Source organism: Microcaecilia unicolor, chromosome 2, assembly GCF_901765095.1.
Source record: "Microcaecilia unicolor chromosome 2, aMicUni1.1, whole genome shotgun sequence".
NCBI lineage: Eukaryota > Metazoa > Chordata > Amphibia > Gymnophiona > Siphonopidae > Microcaecilia > Microcaecilia unicolor.
The window spans coordinates 318,238,132-318,251,552 of record NC_044032.1 but is presented as its reverse complement, the minus strand read 5'-3'; the positions used below and the strand labels follow the sequence as shown (position 1 = coordinate 318,251,552).

Below are 13,421 nucleotides of genomic sequence, written 5' to 3'. Positions count from 1 at the left end.
CGAGGCTGCCTGCGGTGCCGCGTTTTTTTAAAAACATTTTTTCTCGTTGAGTCTTAGCGTTGGCGCTCAGCTCAGTCAGCTGAGCGCTTCTTCTTTTTGTAGCGCCGGCCCTGCTGCTCATCAGGAAAAGCAGCAATGGGAGCTGGGGCTGGTGGGCCTGAATCGGGAGAGGGAAAATGGATGGCAGGATGGGGAGAAAGAGGGAAAATGGAAGGATGGGGAGAGAAAGAGGGAAACAGATGGGAAAATTGAAGGATGGGGAGAGAAAGAGGGAAAACAGATGGGAGGATGGCAGAGAAAGAGGGAAAACGGAAGATTGGGGAGAGAAAGAGGGAAAACAGATGGGAAGATGGCAGAGAAAGAGGGAAAACGGAAGGATGGGGAGAGAAAGAGGGAAAAGAGATGGGAGGATGGCAGAGAAAGAGGGAAAACGGAAGGATGGGGAGAGAAAGAGGGAAAACAGATGGGAGGATGGCAGAAAAAGAGGGAAAATGGAAGGATGCGGAGAGAAAGAGGGAAAACAGATGGGAGGATGGCAGAGAAAGAGGGGGGATGGATGAAAGGATGCAGAGAAAAAGGGGAGAGACTGGAAGGATGTGGAGAGAGAAGGGACACTGAACAGAAAAGGGTAGAGAGATAGATACTGGTTAGAAGGAGGGAGAGAGACATTAGATGGAAGGATCAGGAGAGAGGGTAGATGGGTGGAAGGATGGGGAGAGAAAGAGGGAAGACGCTGGATGGAAGGGTAGGGAAAGGAAGGGAAGGGAGAAAGAGGTGACACGATGGAAGGATGCAGAAAGAAAGAGGGGAGACTATTGGAAGGATGGGGAGACAGAGGGGAGAGACTGGAAGGATGGGGAGAGAAAGAGGAGAGCTGCTGCATGGAAAGGGGGAGTAGTGAAAGATTGGAGAATAAGAGGAAGGGGCATGGGGAGAACAAGGGTGAGAAAAAGATGAAAAGCCATAAGTAGATGAAGGAAATTAAAGAATGGATAGTAAGAATGAATTAAATCTGGACACAGAGAGAGGCAGAAAAATATTGAAGAAAGCAAAGAAAAAGTAGAGAAAAATGACAAATGGCCAGGAAACTCTGGCAGAAGAGTTAAGCGAAAACGAAGGAAAGCAGAATCTAGAGACTGGGAGCAACACAATGAGAAAAAGTAAATGGCCATACAACAAAGGTAAAGAAAATAATTTTATTTTTAATTTAGGATAAAGTAATATGGTGTTAATAAAGTTTCAGAGACCAATACTTCCTTCCTTAGGTCAGGAGAGGATACCGTAACAGCATTATACTGACCTGAGGCAGGAGGTTTTGGCCTCTGAAAGCTCATTGAAAAGGGTGTTAGGTTATTAAATAAATTGTCTGAAATTGGACGCACTGAAAAGCAGAACTTTACCCTGTGTGACAAATGCATCTGAGTGTGAATAAATTTTGCTGGGGGTGGGGGAATTTTGTGCCCACCCACTTTGGGTTCAGGCCCACCCAAAATTGGCAGTCTGGCTATGCCACTGCCCCTAACTCTAGATGTCCAAAGCAAATCCCAGAAAAAAAAATGCTGTAAGCTTTCTTAATAGTAGTAGAAGGATAATCTCTCTGTACAAACTGTGGGGTCCTTTTACAAATGTGCGCTAGCATTTTTAGTGCATGTAAAATGCTAGAGTCGACCATACGAATATATGGGCATCTCTAACATTTAGTGCACACATATTTAATGCACATGCTAAAAACGCTAACGCGCCTTTGTAAAAGGACCACGGTTTCATTATATCCATAAATTTTTTTCTGCTGGTCTTGTTTAGGTGTTTTCTGTTTTATCAAAGTTAGCTTTACAAATACAGTTTGAGAACATCATTGCTGATTTAAGTGAGTGCCTCCATTTAGGTACCTTGATTCCACATTTATCTGGACACCCAGTATCAACACACCTTATGTTTGCATGCCCGCAATTACACCAGCTGTAGAGCTGACATAATTGCAGCAATCTAAACGCAAAAGAAATGCACATAATATACAGTACACTGTAAGTTACATGCATAAGAGGGAGCCCTACCCATTCTCCACCCATGTCTTCGCCCCTGCCACTTACGCTTACCCTTACAGAATAGTGCTTAAACCACTTTTGCAGTAAAATGTACTCTTACACATTGAAATGCCAGTATTCTGTATACCTACAAGCACAAGGGGCACGTATGTGCCAGCACCACTTTTAGAATTGCTTTTCATGGGGTCAATTCTGTAATTATGCACGATTTAGGAAGTTGTTCAAGACACATATGTTTGTGCAAGCATTTCTTACTTTGTAAAGGATTTTAACCTGTGAACAGTATGTAAGCAGATAGATTTAAAGAGGGTTATGGTTGTATGACTATTTTTTTTAACTGTAAGTGGAGTACAAAGTTTTTAAAACGTGTAATCAAACTCTGGAATTTGTTGCCAGAGAATGTGGTAAAAGCAGTTAGCTTAGCAGGGTTTAAAAAAGGTTTGTATAATTTCCTAAAAGAAAAGTTCATTTGCCATTATTGAGATGGACTTGGGAAAATCCACTGCTTATTTCTAGGATAAGCTGTATAAAATCTGTTTTACTTTGCTGGGATCTTGCCAGGTACTTCTGGATTGGCCAGTTGGAAACAGGGCTCGATGGAGCTTCAGTCTGTCCCGGCGTGGCCCTGAGGGTGTGCGGTAGGAGCCTGTTCTACAAAGGAACATAGAGGGGCATTTTCGATATGATGTCTAAATCTGAATTTGGACATTTTTACGTCCAAATTCTGAACAGGAAAGAAGGTTATTTTCAACAACAAGAAAAAGTCTATCTTTTCCTTTCGAAAATACTGTTTTGAAAAACGTTTAGTGATTTGGACGTTTTGTTTTTCAGTCCATTTTCGAACAAAAACCATCCAAATGCAAAACGCACAAAATCAAGCCATTAGGATACAGATCATAAGAAACGTATCAGTCACAGGAAAGCATTCATAGAGGATAACAAAGTTCAAACTGCTGTAGAATCAGTCCTTTTACACTTGTGGAGGAAACTGTGAGCCCTCCAAAACTCACCAGAAACCCACTGTACCCACACCTAGGTGCCCCCTTCACCCGTAAGGGCTACGGTAGTGGTATACAGTTGGGGGTAGTGGGTTTCCAGTAAGGGCTATGGTAGTGGTGTATAGTTGGCGGTAGTGGGTTTTGGGGGGCTTAGCAGGCAAGGTCAGATGTGCACCTGGGAGCATTTTACGAAGTCCACTGCAGTACTCCCTAGGGTGCCCTATTGCTTTCCTGGGATGTCACTTTTCCATTATTCTACCTGATGCCAAGTTATCTATTTCTTATAACATTGCAACTGAAACTTTTATCTCCTCAGTGCATGTAAATGGTTTCATCCCTGTGTGGATTGTCTGATGGCGTGTGAGGCTTTCTTTCCAACCAAAGCTTTTACCACACTCAGAACATGTAAATGGTTTCACTCTATTGTGGATCTTCTTGTGTACTGTGAGGTCTGTCTTCTGCCTAAAGCCTTTACCATACTCAGGGCATGTATATTGTTTCACTGCAACATGGATTCTCTGGTGGACTGGTCTAGCAATGAACCATAGAATCCATTCAGAAGTTAAAACAGTTGGATATAGAAAGTGTGGTAAAAGTGTCATTGAGGACAACCTACCATGGCAAAGGTGCACAGCAAATAGGCCCTCCCGCCAGGCTACAGTAGGAGTCTGGCGGTAGTTTCAGTGTGTGCCACATGCCATTTCCGGCTCTCAAAATTTATTTTTTTTTAGCGCCGGGAGCGTTCCTGGCGATAATTGGGCAGTGCCATGTGCTGCCCAGTTACCGCTAGGTTAGCACAGGAGCCCAAAATAGGAGTTTGTAAGGGCTGCCCCAGGAAATGGCTGTGTGACAAGTGCCTAACTTAGCGCAATGCCGTTTCTGTTAAAAGAAAAACTCCTTTTACCCACTACGGCAGGGGTGTATCTGAACTGCGGCGGTAGGGGGGGCCAGGGCCAGAGTGAGGGGGCACATTATAGCCCCCCCCGCCGCCGCTGCCGCCATTGCCGATCCCCCTCCCCCCAGCCGCTGCCATTGCCAACCTCCCCCCGCCGTTGCTGTCGCCTACCTTTGCTGGCGGGGGACCCCAACCCCCGCCAGCCGAGGTCCGCTTCCTCCTGCCGCTGCCGGCTGCCTTTAAAAGAATTCCTTCAGCTGGCGGGGGACCCCCAACCCCCGCCAGCCAAGCCGAGGTCCTTTCATTTCTTCCAAGGCAGTCTGCAAAGCTGGCGCCGAAAGTTTCTCCTGAGTCTGACGTCCTGCACGTACAACGTGCAGCGACGTCAGACTCAGAAGAAACTTTTGGCGCCAGCTTTGCAGACTGCAGTGGAAGAAATTAAAGGACCTCGGCTTGGCTGGCGGGGGTTGGGGGGGACCTCGGCTTGGCTGGCGGGGGTTGGGGGGTCCCCCGCCAGCTGAAGGAATTCTTTTAAAGGCAGCCGGCAGTGGCAGGAGGAAGCGGACCTCGGCTGGCAGGGGTTGGGGTCCCCCGCCAGCAAAGGTAAGCAACAGCATCGGCGGGGGAGGGTTGGCGGCGGTAGGGGGGTCCAGGGCGAAATCTGCGGGGGCCCAGGTCCCTGTGGCCCCACGCAGATACGCCCCTGCGCTACGGTAAAAGGAGGCCTTGGTGCATGGCAAATCCATGTGCCGATGCCACCGCAGGAGTCCTTTTATTGCAGCTTGGTGAAAGGACCCCTTAGTGTTTGTAAGTTGTTGTATAAGAAATTATTTTATATTATTTTTGTAAGTTGTTTTGTCTTTTTTAAGCATAAAGTATTTTTAATAGTAATTTTGTTCCTTACCTTTATGTATTTTTGTTTTGAAATAGATCCAGTGTCATTTAAAATGTCCTAAATATGTGTTTACACAGGTTCTGATTATTCAAATAAATGATGTTGTTCTGTGTGTTTAATTACAGAAAGGATTATTTGCCAAATCTTTTCCAGTCCAGGAGTTGAAAGAGGCTACTGAGACATTGTTCACGAGTCTTGAAAAACTCACTAAAGAGGTAGGCAGCTCTTTTTTCCATGGACAGGATCTTCCTACTTATTTCACTGCAGGTTAATGTTGTTATTTAATTTAATTCAAAATACAGAATTTAGATGGTTTACAGAGCAAATTAATAAATGGTATAAATTTTACTTGCCCAGGTCTATAAAAGTAGCATGGCAGGAGATTTTTTTGGGGCAGATATGCTCTTGCCATTTAGTCAATGTTATATGTGTACGGTGAAGGGCGTTGGTTCCTGGTACTTGGCTATGTCACAAAGATGTTCTTTTTGTTAAAAGTACACACAGGATCGTAGTTTCCTTTTAAGGTAGCTCATTTACTTCCCCTCATATTAACACACTGCCAGAAATACTTTTTTCCATTGATACTGTGGACCCCAAACTGCTTTGTTGGAAATGAGTTGAAGAAGAAAAGGCAGGAACTTGAGCCAGTCCTAGATGTCTGGGAAGTACGATGCAGAGCTTACAGAAAATTACTACTACTACTACTATTTAGCATTTCTATAGCGCTACAAGGCATACGCAGCGCTGTAGCACTCTCTGCCCTCTCTCTGCCCTTCTGTCCACTCTCTGCCCTCCCTCTCTCTTCCTTCCATCCACATCTGCCCTCTATTTCTGCCCCTTCCATCCACCATCTGCCCCAGTCTGCCATCTCTCTCCCTCCCTCCATCAACATCTGCCCTCTCTCTTCCATCCACATCTGCCCTCTATCTCTGCCCCTTCCATCCACCATTTGCCCCAGTCTTCCCTCTTTCTCTCTCCCCCTTCTACCCACCATCTGCCCTTACCTCTCTGCCCCTTCAATCCGTCTGCCCTCCCTCTCCCATCCATCCAGGGTCTGCCCTCCCTCAAGCTCCCCCCTTCCATCCAGGGTCTATCCCCTCTCTCCACCTGCCCCTAGTTCCAGCCCAGCCCACATCTCCCACCTGCCCCCTTTTCAGCCCCACTATCCTACCAGTCCCCAGCCCTTTTCTCCCATCAGTCCCGAGCTTCAGCCCCCAGCCACTTCTCCCTGTCTCCTTTTCAGCCCCTAGTTTCAACCCCAGCCCTTTTCACTCACCAGTCCCGAGCTTCAGCCCCAGCCAGTTCTCCCTGTCCCCTTTAAAGTCCCAGTCCCCACAGTTTCAGCCCCTACCCCTTTTCAGCCCCCAGTTCCAGTACTAGCCCCCTTATCCCAACTTATCTCCTTTTCAGCCCCCAGTTCCAGCCCCCTTCATCCACCACATGCTTTGCATCCCCCCTTTTCAGCCCCAGACCCATTCTCCCACCTGCCCCAGGCATGGACCCATTTTCCCTCCTGCCCCCAGTTCCAGCTTCAGACCCCTCCCCAGTCCCCTTCTCCCCTCTGAGCACCCCTCTGAGCTCGCCCACTCCTCCCCAATCCTCTTCTCCCCTCCCCAATCCCCTTCTCCCCTCTGAGCACCTATCTGAGCTCCCCCACCCTCCCCAATCCCCTTCTCTCCTCCCCAATCCCCTTCTCCCCTCTGAGCACCCCCCACCCTCCCCAATCCCCTTCTCCCCTCTGAGCTCCCTCTCTCTGAGCCCCCCCCCCCCGACCCGGTCCTCTCCCCCCTCCATCGAGGGCCGAAAGAGCCCTCTTCTCCTGCCACCACCCTGCCTTTTTTTTAAAAATCCATGCAGCGACGCAGGCAGCGTCTCGCGTCTGCCCTGCGTGTGCTGTGAAAGGAGAAGATCGCCTCGCTGGCGTCGGGCCTTCCCTCTCTGTGTCCCGCCCTCGAGGAAATAGGAAGTTACCTCAGAAGAGGGTGGGACACAGCGAGGGAAGACCCGACGCCAGCAAGGCGATTTTCTCCTTTTACAGCACACACAGGGCAGACGCGAGACGCTGCCTGCGTCGCTGCATGGATTTAAAAAAAAAGGCAGGGTGGTGGCAGGAGATGAGAGCTGTCGGCTCTCGACGGAGCACCCCCCCACCCGCTGACACCCAGGGTGGACCGCCCCCACCGCCCCACCCTTGCTACGCCATTGGCGGGAAGGGACAGAGCTGCTGGACATGGGAGGGAGAGGAGGAAGGTGCTGGAGAGCTTCTGGACACGGGAGGGAGAGTAGGAAGGGGCTGGAGATCTGCTGGACAAGGGAGGAAGAGGAAGAAAGAACTGGAGGGAAGGGACAGAGCTGCTGGACATGGGAGGGAGAGGAGGAAGGGCTGGAGAGCTTCTGGACATGGGAGGGAGAGTAGGAAGGGGTGGAGATCTGCTGGTCAAGGGAGGAAGAGGAAGAAGGGACTGGAGGGAAGGGACAGAGCTGCTGGACATGGGAGGGAGAGGAGGAAGGGGCTGGAGAGCTTCTGGACATGGGAGGGAGAGTAGGAAGGGGCTGGAGAGCTTCTGGACATGGGAAGGAGAGTAGGAAGGGGCTGGAGATCTGCTGGACATGGGAGGAAGAGGAGGAGGGGATCTGGATGGAAGGGAGAGAGCTGCTGGATGTGGGAGGGGAAGGAGAACTGGAGGGAAGGGAGAGAACTGCTGGTACAGCACAAAGAGGGAGGGAAGAGAAACAGAGATACCAGACCAAGGAGATGAAGGAAAAGGGAACAAATACTAAACCTACAGTGTGAGGGAGGAAGGAAAGGAGGGCGGGCAGGCAGGGAATCAAGCAACCAAACCAGATGCTGGAAAGAGGAGGGAGTGAGAGGGAGAGAAGCTGGATGGGGTTGGGTCAGAGAGGGTAGAGATATAATGGCACTGGGGACAAAGAGAGGTGAGAAGCTGGACAGAAATATAGGGACACAGAGTAAGGGAGATACTAAACATGGAGTAAGATAGAGGTACAGAGATGGAAGAAGACGGATAGTGGACATGGAGAGATAGTAGAAATATCAAATGGACATGAGACCTTGGTGAGTGAGTTAAGAGAAGACAGAAGGATGTAGAAACCAGAGCCTGGGACCAACATGACTTGGAAAAATAAAATGAGCAGACAACAAAAGGTAGAAAAAATAATTTTATTTTTCTATTTTGTGATTAGAATATGTCAGATTTGAAATGTACATCCTGCCGGAGCTGGTGTTAGAATATGGCTGGTGCCCAAGGCAGATATTTAGGAGGGGACCCCAAAGCTTACTACTACTACTACTACTACTACTACTACTACTACAAATCATTTTTATAGCGCTACCAGTCGTACACAGCGCTTCACAATTGAACATGAAGAAAAGACAGTCCCTGCTCAAAAGAGCTTACAATCTAAATCAGGACAGACAGACAGACAGGACAAATATGGGATAAGGGTAGGACAGACAGATAGGACACATAGGGAAAAGGGACTATTGAAGAGAGGAAGACAAGATAAAGGTTACGAGCAGGTGACAAGTTAGGAATTAAAAGCAGCATCAAACAGGTAGGCCTTTAGCTCAGATTTGAAGGCGGCCAGGGATGGAGCTTGACGTAATGGCTCAGGAAGTCTAATCCAGGCATAAGGTGCACCGAGATAAAAGGAACAGAGTCTGGAGTTAGCGATGGGGGAGAAGGGTGCAATTAGGAGAGATTTGCCTAGTGTTCCTGGGAAGGAGTGTAGGGAGAGATGAGGGTGGAGAGGTAGTGAGGGGCAGCAGAGTGAATGCACTTGTAGGTTAATAAGAGGAGCTTGAACTGTATACGGAAATGGATAGCTTACTAACAGGCTGCACCGTCTTCAGCTTCCAGCTGGCCTGGGGTTCTCTCTGGCTAGGGGGCCAAACCCAGTTGCCCTAGTTGTACCTCCCCTAACACTGTCTCTTGCATGTGCTATCATATTTTGCACAGTATAGGAGAAAATGCATCTCTTTGTATTTCTCTGTGCTGTGCTAAATGCAAGGTCTGGCTTTTTGAGATTTTGATTTAATTTGTTTATGGTTTGTGGTCACTTATTCTGTATTTGGCATTTGTGTTCTGTGTGTGTGACCAAAGTATTCTGTTAGCATCAATTTTCTCTGTAGTATTCTATAGTACTTTGGCTTGTTCAGTTTTCTTCATAGTTGTATGATATTTTAGAGCCCCACTGCAGTGGTGTAGCTGCATGGTGCCTGGGCCCCCGTAGAGTTGGCCCTGGCCCCCTATCGACGATCCCCTTGAACCCTCCTCCCGCCACCAACTCGCTGTCGCCGCCGCATCAGAAACCTTGTTTGCTGGCGGGGGTCCCCGAACCCCGCCAGCCGAAGAAAGTCTTCTTCAGCGCTGGAGTAGTGCCTTCGTTCAACGAAGTTCCTGGTGCGATCAGCTGTTTCTGACGCCTTACGTCCTGCATGGGGCTACATGCACGGTGCAGGACGTAAGGCGTCAGAAACAGCTGATCGCACCAGGAACTTATTTCCCCTAGCTCTCAATGTGGCCTGCAGCCACTGAGGCCAGCACTGCTACTCCCATTGAAGTTATTGGGACTTGGGTAGGTGTGCGGTAGGAGTAGGGGCATGGGCAGGGCATATCAGGTGGCAGGTGTTTCTCTAGTGCCCATCCATCCAACCTGTTGGCCCACCCAAAAAATGCCTTCTGGCTATGCCACTGATACAAACGCAGTATAGTGTTTTTGGTCTTATTCACCATCCCTTTCCCGTGAGCGTCTTATTTCTTACTGTTGGAAATGTGCAGGATAGAAGGGTCGGTTATCATATTAATGTTGGACCAATTTATATTCAGTTTGAAGGAACCGGAATAAAGGAAAAGGGCAGAAAGGATGAATAAGATTATAGTGATCATGAGGAACAGATTCTCTGGCCACTGTTAGATAACAGTAACTTTTGACTCTCATATCTCATATATAGCAAAATCCTATGTACTTCAGCCATTGGGGTATGGCAACATGATCTGCAGATTCTTGCACATGCTGTAGTATTATGAAATGAAATGAATGACGGCAGATAAAGACCTGAACAGTCCATCCAGTCTGCCCAACAAGATAAACTCATCTTACATGGTATGTAATACTTTATACGTATACCCAAGTTTGATTTGTCCCTGCCTTTCTTAGGGCACATACCATAAAAGTCTGCCCAGCACTGTTCCTGTACTAAAAGTTCTGAAGCTAATGTCAAAGCCCCTTAAAATTTACACTCCAGCCCATCCATATCTATTCAATCACGATCAGGTCACAGACCGTAAAAGTCCGCCCTGCTCTGGTTTTACTCTCCAGATACTGGCGCTGCCACCCAATCTCCGCAAAGATTCCGTAGATCCATTCCTTCTAAACAGGATTCCTTTGTGTTTATCCCACGCATGTTTGAATTCCATTACTGTTTTCATCTCCACCACCTCCCGCGGGAGGGCATTCCACGTATCTACCACACTTTCCGTGAAAAAATACTTTCTGACATTAGTCCGGAGTCTCTCCTCTCCTACTCTGTACCTCTCTTTTGGGTTTCTAAACCCCAAATGCATCACTCTGCACTTCTTGGCATTAAATTTTAACTTACAACTATTTTTCGGGTTCTATTAGATCAAACTGGTTTTGGAAATTATAGAGTCTATATATCTTCTCACCAGTATATAAATGTTCAATTGGTACTTCAATAGCTTTACAGCCTTAATATATACCTGTATATATTTTTTTTTAATATGCAGTGCTCAGTAATTGTTATTGTGCTTAATTACCATTGTGTGTGGTAACAACATACAGCCCAACAGCCCGTAAACATCATCGCACTGTGCCTGCCGTCCTTCCTAATACTGAAACTGATAGAATGAAGCTTGCCTGTTCAATACTTTTAAATAGTGGCAGGATAGAGTAACACTTATCTGTTTAGGCATGTTGAAATCCAGTGCTGGGGCTTGGTCGGGCTGCAGCTGTTGATACCCTAGTGATAGTGGTGTATTGTGATTTAAAATAGGCTTTCTGTTGTTATTCCCGACGTGGGGCCACGTTTCACCATGGTGGCGTTCTCAAGGGAACATATCTGTAAAGCTGAACCACAACAACAATAGCACTCAATATTTATCATCTTAACTGAATAGTCACAGTGCGGCTCTGATTATCTGAGATTTAAGTACTAAAACTTAAAATATTTCTCGGTTTTACCAGGAGCGAAACTGTACCAAGCTCCTCCCTGCTTTCCGAAACCAGGCGCATGCTCTAGAGGGTTTCTTTTATAGCTAAAACCTCAGCTGATTATGGTTCTCATGAAAGGAGAAAAGATAGGAATGGAATTGCGGGACTGAAAGAGAATGGTTATGTGGAGAGTGAGGAGGATAAAGCAAATGTGCTAAACAATTACTTCTCTTCGGTGTTCACGGAGGAAAATCCTGATGAAGGACCGTGGTTGTCTGCCGAAGGAAAATCTGGGAATGGAATGAATACTGCGCCATTTACAGAAGAAAGAGTTTATTTAAACAGCTTGAGAATTTGAAGATGGACAAAGCTATGGGGCAGGATGGGATACATCCCAGGATACTGAGGGAGCTCAGGGAGGTCCTGGCGGGTCCTCTTAAAGATTTATTTAATAGATTATCAGAGACGGGAGAGGTTCTGCAGGATTGGAGATGAGCGGATGTGGTCCCTCTTCACAAAAGTGGAGATAGGGAAGAAGTGGGAAACTACAGTCTCACATCAGTGACCAAAAATGAATGGCAAGCCTTACAAGACCCTCAACAGGATACCACGATAGTAATTCTTAGAACTGATAAGGGTGGAGCAATAGTAGTCCACAGGGCCGTTCCTAGGGTCTCTGGCGCCCCCTGCGCAGACTATCAGTTGGGCCTCCCCCCCCCCCCCCCCCCCCCCCGGTGTAGCACAAGATGCAAAGGAAATAGGAGCTGAAAGATGGAGTGCATCTTTGTGGGATTGCTCAACAAATAGATCACAAATAATTTTTTATGATTTTTCACCATGAAAATGATCGCACACCACTTGCCACACTGACAGGAATTGTCAGCAATATTCTTAGAAACAAATTGCTATACATTGCAAAATAAGATAGCAGATGTAAATTCTCAAAGTGGACATATTCCAAACGCTAAAATGAAAATAAAATGATTTTTTCTACCTTTGTTGTCTGGTGACTTTCTTTTTCTGATCATGCTGGCCCAGTATCTGATTCTGCTGCTATCTGTCCTCTTAACTCCATTTCCAGGGCTTCCTTTCCATTTATTTCTTTACTTTCCTCCTTTCTTCTTCATTTCTTGCTGTATATCCATTTCCAGCAATTTCTCCTCTCTCCCTGGGTCCTGCCCTCCCATCCATGTCCATCCTTGTCCCTCTCTACCCTTCCCTCCTCCATCCATAGCCAGCAATTCTCCTCTCTCCCCTCTCCTCCATTTCCAACTATTTCTCCTCTCCCTGGGCCCTGCCCTCCCATCCATGTCCATCCATGTCCGTCTCTGCCCTTCCATCCTCCATCCATAGCCAGCAATTTTCCTTTCGCCCCTCCCCTCTATTTCCAGCAATTTCTCCTCTCCCTGGGCTCTGCCCTCCCATCCATGTCCATCCTTGTCCCTCTCTGCCCTTCCCTCCTCCATCCATAGCCAGCAATTCTTCTCTCTCCCCTCCCCTCCATTTCCAGCAATTTCTCCTCTCCCTGGGCCCTGCCCTCCCATCCGTGTCTATCGTTGTCCCTCTCTGCCCTTCCCTCCTCCATCCATAGCCAGCAATTCTCCCCTCTCCTCCATTTCCAGCAATTTGTCCTCTCCCTGGGCCCTGCCCTCCCATCCATGCCTCTCTGCCCTTCCCTTACCTCAGCTCCATGCCCTGGGGCCTTTAAATCTTTTACCTCCGGTCGCAGCAGCGTCAGTGAAAGCGCTGCCGACGTCTCCCTTCCCTTCGCGCTCGTTGGTTCCCTCAGTGTCCCGCCTTCTTCTGACATCAGAAGAAGGCAGGACACTGAGGGAACCAACGAGCGCGAAGGGAAGGGAGACGTCGGCAGCGCTTTCACTGACGCTGCTGCGACCGTCGGAGCCTCGGAGATAAAAGGTTTAAAGGCCTCGGCGGCGCAGAGCTCAGGTAAGCGGCGAGGGTAAGCACCGCGGTGGTGCCCTCCAGAGGTCGGCGCCCCCCTGCGGTGCTTACCCCGCTTACCGTATTGGCACGGCCCTGGTAGTCCAGGATTGACAACAATACAATACAGAAGCTCTACGCCAACTTGCAGACACCTGTTACTATAGGATATTATCATCGGACCCCACCAGGCAGTTTATTTATTTATTTATTTATTTATTTATTGCATTCCCACCTATTTGCAGGCTCAATGTGGCTTACAATGTATTGTTATTGGTAGATAGAGATTGGAAGACAACAATCAGTGTAGCATAAATAGCGTGAATAGCATAATAAAGAGTTTAAACAAGCATTTATAATAAAGAAGACTGTTCTGATATAGGTAAGGTGGAAAAGTGTCACATTTACAGCTGCTGATCTTTGTGGTATGCCATGTTGAAAAGGTGGGTCTT

General features: G+C 47.7%; 1 protein-coding gene across 1 annotated transcript in view; it reads left to right on the top strand.

The window, feature by feature from the left end:
* The window catches only part of ABCA1 (ATP binding cassette subfamily A member 1), a 706,841-nt gene that overhangs the window by 153,636 nt on the left and 539,784 nt on the right, over positions 1-13,421 (top strand). The window contains 1 exon segment of the mRNA XM_030194329.1: positions 4,959-5,048. Within this exon segment, the coding sequence (XP_030050189.1) occupies positions 4,959-5,048 (90 nt within the window).